This window comes from Choloepus didactylus, chromosome 8 (genome assembly GCF_015220235.1).
Source record: "Choloepus didactylus isolate mChoDid1 chromosome 8, mChoDid1.pri, whole genome shotgun sequence".
Classification (NCBI taxonomy): Eukaryota; Metazoa; Chordata; class Mammalia; order Pilosa; family Megalonychidae; genus Choloepus; species Choloepus didactylus.
The window spans coordinates 11,642,486-11,651,666 of record NC_051314.1 but is presented as its reverse complement, the minus strand read 5'-3'; the positions used below and the strand labels follow the sequence as shown (position 1 = coordinate 11,651,666).

The window sequence follows — 9,181 nt, the reverse complement described above, 5'->3', positions numbered from 1 at the left end:
AGCAGAGAAACTGGCTCTTCAGACAAGGAAACTCATCTTCTGGATTTGCATATGAGCCTGACTGTCTGAGCCCTGCCCTTCGCCTTTCTATGTTCATCAGAACTCCAAAAAGTCTCTGCTTTTATTTTTGGGTTTTCTTTGCTGTTTTTGCTAGCCCTATCTCCTCTCTGCTGGGCTGACTGCTCCTGTATTCTCCAGTGTCTGGTCTCAGTCTGTCTATGTTTGGAGTTTGGATCAGCTGTCTGAGATTTTGGTAAGAGCCGCAACTGCAGTTCTCCCTCCTCGTTCCCAGCACTGACAGCCCCTCCTCCCACGGGACTAGCCTGGCAGGGAGGGGCATGGGTCCCCTGGCCACGAGACCTTATAGATTTTGCTGATCTCAGCTGCTCTACGCGCTCATGGGTGTTTTATGAAGTATGCCCAAAGTCAAATTGCTCTCTGGTGTCCAGTCCATGCAGTTCCTGGCTTTCCAGTTACTGCCCTGGAGGTGTAACTAAAACCAAACCTCACCACTCTTCCATCTTGGCCCGCCTCTCTCATGCTATATTTTGATGAAGTGACACCACTGAGCTGCTCCTCAACATACAGTTTGCTTTCTGGAATCTGATTTTGCATGTCCATTAATGCTATTTGCTCCTTATCTGGCTTGTCCCCTGCCTCCACCTCTGGTCTTTTAAGAATCAGCTCACTGTGGAGAATGCAGGGGTATTCGCCTACTCCACCTCCATGGTTGCTAACATGACCACAGACATAGGGGACTGGTGGTTTGATGGGTTGAGCCCTCTACCATAAGTTTTACCCTTGGGAAGACGGTTGCTGCAAAGGAGAGGCTAGGCCTCCCTGTATTTGTGCCTAAGAGTCTCCTCCTGAATGCCTCTTTGTTGCTCAGATGTGGCCCTCTCTCTCTGGCTAAGCCAACTTGAAAGGTGAAATCACTGCCCTCCCCCCTACGTGGGATCAGACACCCAGGGAAGTGAATCTCCCTGGCAACGTGGAATATGACTCCCGGGGAGGAATGTAGACCCGGCATCGTGGGATGGAGAACATCTTCTTGACCAAAAGGGGGATGTGAAAGGAAATGAAATAAGCTTCAGTGGCAGAGAGATTCCAAAACGAGCCAAGAGATCACTCTGGTGGGCACTCTTACGCACACTTTAGACAACCTTTTTTAGGTTCTAAAGAATTGGGGTAGCTGGTGGTGGATACCTGAAACTATTAAACTACAACCCAGAACCCATGAATCTCGAAGACAGTTGTATAAAAATATAGCTTATGAGGGGTGACAGTGGGATTGGGAATGCCATAAGGACCAAACTCCACTTTGTCTAGTTTATGGATGGATGTGTAGAAAAGTAGGGGAAGCAAACAAACAGACAAAGGTACCCAGTGTTCTTTTTTACTTCAATTGCTCTTTTTCGCTCTAATTATTATTCTTGTTATTTTTGTGTGTGTGCTAATGAAGGTGTCAGGGATTGATTTAGGTTATGAATGTACAACTATGTAATGGTACTGTGAACAATCGAAAGTACGATTTGTTTTGTATGACTGCGTGGTATGTGAATATATCTCAATAAAATGAAGATTAAAAAAAAAAAAAAGAATCAGCTCATATCACAACCTTTCTTTGAGGCCATTCCTAGTTACTTCAACCAAAATTAATCTCTCCTTCCAGTAAGTTGCTATGACATTTTTGTGCAATTTATGTGATGCATATCATATATTGCTTCTATTATTATCTGCCTTTATGTTTCATTCATTCTTTCAATAAATATTTAGTAGCACCCACTGTGTGTTTGAGCTACAGTGGCAAAGAAGGCATACATGGTCCCTAATGATCATTTGGGGGAGATATTGAACAAACATACACATAAATACATAATAATTACTATGGAAGAAAAACTGAACAGAATTCTACATGTGAGAATAGATGAGTCCGAGTTTGTCAAATTAATATTGGGGAGACAACACAACAGGCAGAGGGAACAATGAGTCAGAGGGCACTGGAAAAGTCTGTGCACCTTACCTTCTTTACCAGAGTGAAAGAAACATTTCCTCTCTTTCATAATACTTAGTGCACAAGAGTATAAGAATCAAGAAATGAATAAACTTTGAAAGTAGAAGTTGGTTAGACAAGAAAAAGAAATCAATCCAGAGACAAAGGAAGAGAAGGAAAATGTGAGTGAGTTGTCAGTTACAATAATAATAGAAATAGTAGTACCTATAGCAACAGCAGCTAATATTTACTGAGTGCTTACTTTGGGCTAGGAATTGTGCTATAAAAGCTTTATATGTGTCACTTTAAATGCCTTCTCATTTGTGTGCTCTTCTCCTCAGTGTCTTGCAGCAGTGTCGGGATGTGGAGCTCTCCTTCCCACGGCAGCCAGAGGGATCCACTCTCTTTAGTGGGACAAAGAGGGGAACGTTGTTTCTCACTTCATACCGGGTAATTTCTACTTCTACTTTGATCTGCTTTGAACTCTATGTATGTTTTCCTTAAAATGGAGGGAAGTTTTTAAACAGAAGTATTTTTAACACAGTGTTTTTAAACATTTGCACTTTTAAGGTTTTCCATATTGAAGAGTGGTAGAAGAAAATGAGTGATGTTTCTCAGTTAGGCCAGGGTGCCAGAGCAGCCTCATCCTTAGATTTGCTCTTACATATCTCAGTCCATGGACAAATTCTCTACACTTTTTCCAAAGTTTCTTTCCTATCTCTTAGGTGCTCTTCGTGACTTCACACACAGTTAGCGATCCCATGTTGTCTTTTATGATGCCATTCAATCTGATGAAGGACTGCTCTGTTGAACAACCCATCTTTGCCCCCAACTTCATTAAAGGAACCATTATGGCAGCTCCGGATGGTAAGTGTTCCTCCTCAGAAGTATGTTTTTTTTTTTTTTTTCCTTAAAAGCTTCCAGAAGGATTAAGATGCAGACTTGGCTTATATTGGAATTCAAACAAAAGCTGCTCTGCGTCTTTGGGTAGTGCTGCTCTCAGCGTTTGTAGCTGTCTTTCTGTGGCCAGCTGTGCTAGTCACTTGGTGTGCGATTTCTTCCCCCAGGTGGCTGGGAAGGACAGGCCATGTTTAAATTATCCTTCCGAAAAGGAGGTGCGATCCAGTTTGCCCAGTTGATGACAAAAGCTGCTTCTGCTGGTGAGTGATGCTGATAAAAATATTGAGCCCTTTGGGCTTTTGAGGTCTGTGGAATTGAGGTAGGACTGCTGCCCAGTCAAGGTTTTCTGGCCTCTGTGGTCAGGCAGTTGGCAGTTGTGCAGATATTCAGCTGGCATTTCCTGAGCCTACCTACTGTGTGCCAAGTACCATACTCCATGCAGGGAACACAAAGATTCATACTCTCCTTACATACATACAGTCCCTCCCTGCCCTGAAGGAGTGTTCAGTCTAGTGGAAGCTGACAGTCAGATACTTAGACGACTAATGAGACCTGATAGTTCTTTGTCCATTTGAACACTGCTCTCATATGTCCATTGAATGGGCTCTTCTTTAGTCAGGGAGCCCCAGTTGCCATAGCTATTCTTTCTCTGGTATGACTTTTTGTCTTCTCTCCACTCTGGCTATGAACTAGGTTTAGTGCCAGTCTTCCACGAGAAGGGGATAGAGGCCATCCCTACAGCACCTATCTAATGGATGTACCAAAGTACTCTTCCACACGTAGAATAAAAATAATCCTTTTATGATATGCTTTTATTCAGTCTAGCCTCACTTCATATCCCCCTCCTTCTCTCTCACCTTTTATAGTCCAATCAGAATGGACTTCTTTTGTGCCTCATTCTCTGTCTTCTCTGCACCTTCACACTGCTTGCTGTGCCTGGATTGCTCTTCATACTTCTCCCTGGCCGTCCACCCCTCACTGGAACTGAACTTGCCTAACACTTTCCCATGCTTCATGTATCAGCTGAAATATCACTTCCTTAGAGAAGCTTCCTCTGCCCCTCCAGGTTAGTCCAGGTCTCCCTGTTATTTAATGACTGTTTTCCTCACAAAAATAGAAGGTCTGATAGGGCAGTGGTCATATTTCTTTTAGTCATCACTAACTCCCTAGTGCCTAGCATAGTTCCAGAAATTTGATAAACACTCAAATATTCAGTGCCTGACTGGCAGAAGTGATGCTTCATTATCATTTTTACTTCTTATTTTGAAAAAGAGTATATAAATATATGCATATATACATAATAAATAGGGTGGTATATTAAACCTTTATGTACTCGTCACCCTGCTTCAACAGTTATTAATTCATGGACATCTTGTTTCACCTGTATCCACTCACACTTACTCCCTCCCCATATTATTTTTAAGTAAATTAAGCTGTATTTTATAAGGCAATTTTTTTAGGTTGTATTTTTTGTATACTTTTTTATTGTGAAATTTAACTTGTGTACATAACAGTGATAACTTTCAAAGTACTATTTAACATGTAGTTAGAGAGCAAATTTCAAAGAATGTTAGGAGTTACAGTTCCACAATTTCAGTTATTTCCTTATTGTGAAATATAGCATATATACAGAAAGGTGATAACTTTCAAAGTACAATTTAACAAGTAGTTATACAGGTAATTTCAAAGAATGTTATGGGTTACAGTTCCACAGTTTCAGATCTTTCCTTGTTGTGAAATATAAGATATATACAGAAAAGTGATAATTTTAAAGTACAATTTGAGTAGCTGTAGAGTAAATTTCAAAGAATGTTATGGGTTACAGTTCCACCATTTATTTCAGTTATTTCCTTCTAGCTATTCTAATACCCTAGCATCTAAAAAATTGCATTTATATAAAGATTCAGTATTTGTAATCCTTTGTTAAATCCTATCTTATCTGTTTCTACCCCTCCCTCTCATTTAATTGTTTCTCGATCTTCAAGAGTGCCTAGGCAGTGATCACCCTAAACTGTTCACATTGAAAGTTGGTGTCAACATTATGGGGAAGGGGGCTGCATCTGATTGTTGTTCCTAAAGAGGCTGTTGCCTTTGGGTTTTAGGACTCGTCTGGCATAGGAACGCTCTGGTGAATTTAAGTTTCTGAAAGATAAACTTAGTGAGTGAAACTTTTATAGAATCTCAGATGGGGACCTAGGTATTTCAGGCCTACTGTTGGTAAGGGCATGGCATACTGTGGCCATTTGGGATGTCTAGCTGGAGCTTGCATAAGAGAAACATTTGGGATAGCCTCTTGACTGTATTTGAAATCTCTTAGCCACTGTAACCTTATTTTGCTACCTTTCTTTTCCCCTTTTTGGTCAAGAAGCCATTTCAATCCCTTGCTGCCAGGGCCAGGCTGATTCCTGGGAGTTGTGTCACCAGGGAGATTCACTCTCCTGGGAGTCATGTCCCATGTAGAGGGGAGGTTAATGAATTTATTTGCCAAGTTGGGCTTAGAGAGAGAAAGGCCACATCTTAGCAAAAAAAGAGGTTATCTAGAGGTGCCTCTTAGGCATAATTATAGGAAGGCTTAGCCTCCCATTTACAGCCCTAAGTTTCACAAGGGCAAGCCTCAAAATTGAGTGCTTGACTTATTAAGTGGGGGGTTCCTAATTTCACATAGCATATATTCTGTCCAAGATAAACAATCAGTGTGTCACATTATCTTCGCTTAGTTGTACAATCATCACTCTCAATTTAAAAATAATTGTCATAACACAAAACATCCCAGAGCTCTTATCAGCTGCTAATTAATCATCCCTAGTATTAGTGTAGTGCTGGTAAGATATTCCTATTAAATTTAATAATCTATAATATGTAATGGGTAGTTGTTCCATATATCCACTCTGTTGTTAACTCTTTGTACTAGTGTCATACCTTAGCAGTATATTATGCAGACACTTATTTATATTTGTAGTGCTACTCTGTGGGTTACAGGTAAGGCAATGTTTCTTAAATCACAGACCACTTTGAGAATCTGATGAAATTTATGGATTCTTTCTTCAAAAGAAAAGCACTTACTGACAAAATTTTGCTTATAATTGGTGTGATAAGAGAGATTTAAGGAGATTCTAGGTTTAAACCCCCTCTAAACACACACAATTTGTGGTTTTAATCCCCAAAGCTTACCAATATATTAATAATAAAAATGAAAATTATTGTTATTCTTGTTTAAGAGAATGGATGTAAAAACCTGTAGGAAAAATGATAGAATGGTATGTGGAAAAAAGTTCATTATGACCAAATGGAATGTATACCTGAATGTAAAACTAGCATAACAAACAATATAAAAATATGTGGTTTTGGAACCTGGCAAGAATTGACCTCATGTGTTTGTTCATTTACTCAGTCATGTATTCATTAATTTATGCTGATCATCAAGTCTCTATAAAACACCTCCTCAGTTCCATTCATTTTGTTGGATATTAGAGATACAGACCAGTGCCCCCCACCTTTGAGGAGCCCACAATCTAGTAGAAACAGACACCCATACGTGAATATATTATCATACTTATGGCATGCGCTGTAACAGAGACAAGAACAAAGTGCTGGGGATACCCAGAAGGATGGAGTGAAGTTTTTGGCTTAGAAGACTAAATGGATCATGATGCTATAAACCAAGGTCAAGACTATAAGAGGCATCCTAAGCTGGAGAGGAAATGAGTCCAACTTTAGAAATAATGCTAGCTAACATTTATTGAATGCTTTACCATACACTGGCGGTGTTCCAAGCCCTTTGCATGTGTTAACTTATTTAATACTCACAACAACCTTCTGAGGTAGGTACTATCATAATCTCCTATTTAAAGCTGAGGAAACCGAGTCAAAATGTTATATAATTTACAGTTAGCAAATGTGATGTAGTGATGGAAATGGACCTTGAACCCTTAATCTCTTCTTCTTTCTTTTAACTTTATTTGGAAAAAAATCAGAGCTGTAGAAAGGTTTTAAGAATACCGCAATGAACTCCTATGAATCCTTCATCTAGATTTATCCATTGTAACCATTTTCCCACATTTGATTTGTCTTATTCTTTTTTTGTTTGTTTGCTTTTGCTGAACTATTTGGGAGCAAGTTACACAGATCATTACTTTCATTCCTAAATACTTGAGATTGTATCTCCTAAGAATAAGGACATTCTCTTATATAACCTCTATGTACTTACCAAATTCAGAAAATTCAACATTGATATAATACTATTATTTAATATATTGTTTATTTTCAGATTCAAATGATTATCCCATTACTGTTCCTAATAGTACCATTTTTTTTTTCTAATGCAGGATCTAATTCCAGATCATGCATTGAATTTGACTGTTATATTTGTTTCGTCTCCTTTTATCTGGAATATATTCAGCCTTGCTTTTTTTTTTTTGTGACATTGACATTTTTAAGAGTACTGGCTCATTATTTTGTAGGATGTCCCTCAATTTGGGTTTGTCTGTTTCCTTATGATTATATTCAGGTCATGCATTTTTGCAGGAATACCACATAGCTGATGTGTGTTCTTTTGCACCTACACTCTTAATTCTTTTACCATAAATCATGAGGTACATGGAGATGGAAAAAGCCACTGGATGTGCATTCTGGAGCTCAGGAGATGAGGTGCATCTGAAGAGTGGTCCTCAGCATTTGAGGGATGGGCAGAAGAAGAGTTATCTGCAAAGAACATTCAGAAGGGCTGGACAGAGAGGGAGAAGAATTGAGTGAATTTATTACCCTAGAAGTCAAGGGAGGAGAAAGTTTAAAGCAATAGAGGTTGGTCATCTGTGTTAGCTGCTGCATACATGTTTGAGAAAATGAAGACTGAAAGATGTGCATGGTATGTAGAAATTAGAGTTTATTAATAGTCTCAATGAGCGGTTTCAGCAAAGTGCTGGAGGAGAAAGGTAGTAGGGGAGCCAGATTACAGGAGGCTGAGAAGTAGGAACATTGGTTACCATTACTTTTAGTTTTAACAGTGCAAGGAGAGTAAGGCCAGGGAATGTACAAGCTGCACCCATTTGACAGCTGCTGGTGGTCCTCTAGGACCAGCATGAGTTCTGGAGTCAGACCTGACGTCTAAACCTTGTCCCTTTTGATTGAGCATGAACCTCTCTGTCATGGCCCAAGTGGGTCTTTGCTGCCGAGAGGCCAAAGAAGATGCTGGACATGTTCAGAGGCATGAAGTTTTTATTTGGGGCTTACTTACAAAGAAATGGAAGTCGGTCGTGTTGCCTGGATTCAGGAGCTGCTCCAAATGATGGCAGATTCAGAGTTCAAAGTGAAGATATTTCGCAAAAGCAAGGGGTGCCAGGGAGTGGTTTATAAGGGTTAGGACAAAGGCATTCAGATGGGTATGAGAACATAAGCACAGGGGCGGGGGTCTTGTGACATAGGGAGGGATTGTAGTGAACAAAGAAGAGGGGAGGATTATAGATTATCTTCTAGATAAAGTACCTCAGGAGTTTCAGGGAGGAGGTAGTTTCAGAAAGGCAAGCTATAGATGATACTCAGTGCTGGAGGCCTGATTTTACAAGGAGAATAGGTCAAACCTTAACTGACCTAGGTCACGCAAGCTGCTGTGTGCACAGACTTGAAGGCACTTGGGGAAAGCCCTGAGCCCTGGGTACCCATACTCTCTGAATCTGTTTCTTCACCTGTAAAATGAGGGTACTAAACACATATCTTGCAGAGTTGTTCTGAAGATAAAATGTGACCATATTTGTAAAATATCTTAAACAGTGTTTTCATGTCTGAAGGGATGGCCAAAGTTCACCCCAGATTGCCTTAATGCAATCCAATCTTTAGGATCACATATCCACCCCTCTCTTACTTTGCTATGGGTTTTGAATGTTGGGAAAAAATCAGAAAGACATATTTGAATAAAATAAAAACAATGTGCTTTAATTCCTTTTCCCTATCCCCCTAACTGCCTGGGTTTGAATCTCAAATCTGCCACTTACTAGCTGGGTGACCTTTGGCAAGTCACAGAACCTCCTTGAGCCTCAGTTTACTCATCTGTAAAATGAGAGTAATAATATTAAGTCCATCATGGACCGGTTGTGAGGATTAAATGAGTAAATACATGTTAAGTGCTTAGAACATACCTGGCCCATAGTAAGCACTTGATAAATGTTACCTATTTTTATTATTCAGGGTGATTTGGGGTTTGTCTCTGGATCTGGATCCATACTGGTACTAAATGCAGGGTGTGTGTCATAGCCAGAGTTATCTCCACTTACCTGTCTCTCACAAGGGCTCACT

General features: G+C 40.0%; 1 protein-coding gene across 1 annotated transcript in view; it reads left to right on the top strand.

Moving 5' to 3' along the window:
- The first annotated feature begins 1,985 nt into the window (after positions 1-1,985).
- WBP2NL (WBP2 N-terminal like) overlaps positions 1,986-9,181 on the top strand; it is a 31,831-nt gene continuing 24,635 nt past the window's right edge. The window contains exons 1-4 of the mRNA XM_037847336.1: positions 1,986-2,008; positions 2,335-2,443; positions 2,719-2,860; positions 3,061-3,153. Of these exons, the coding sequence (XP_037703264.1) occupies positions 1,986-2,008; positions 2,335-2,443; positions 2,719-2,860; positions 3,061-3,153 (367 nt within the window). The remainder of the gene's footprint in view (positions 2,009-2,334; positions 2,444-2,718; positions 2,861-3,060; positions 3,154-9,181) is intronic.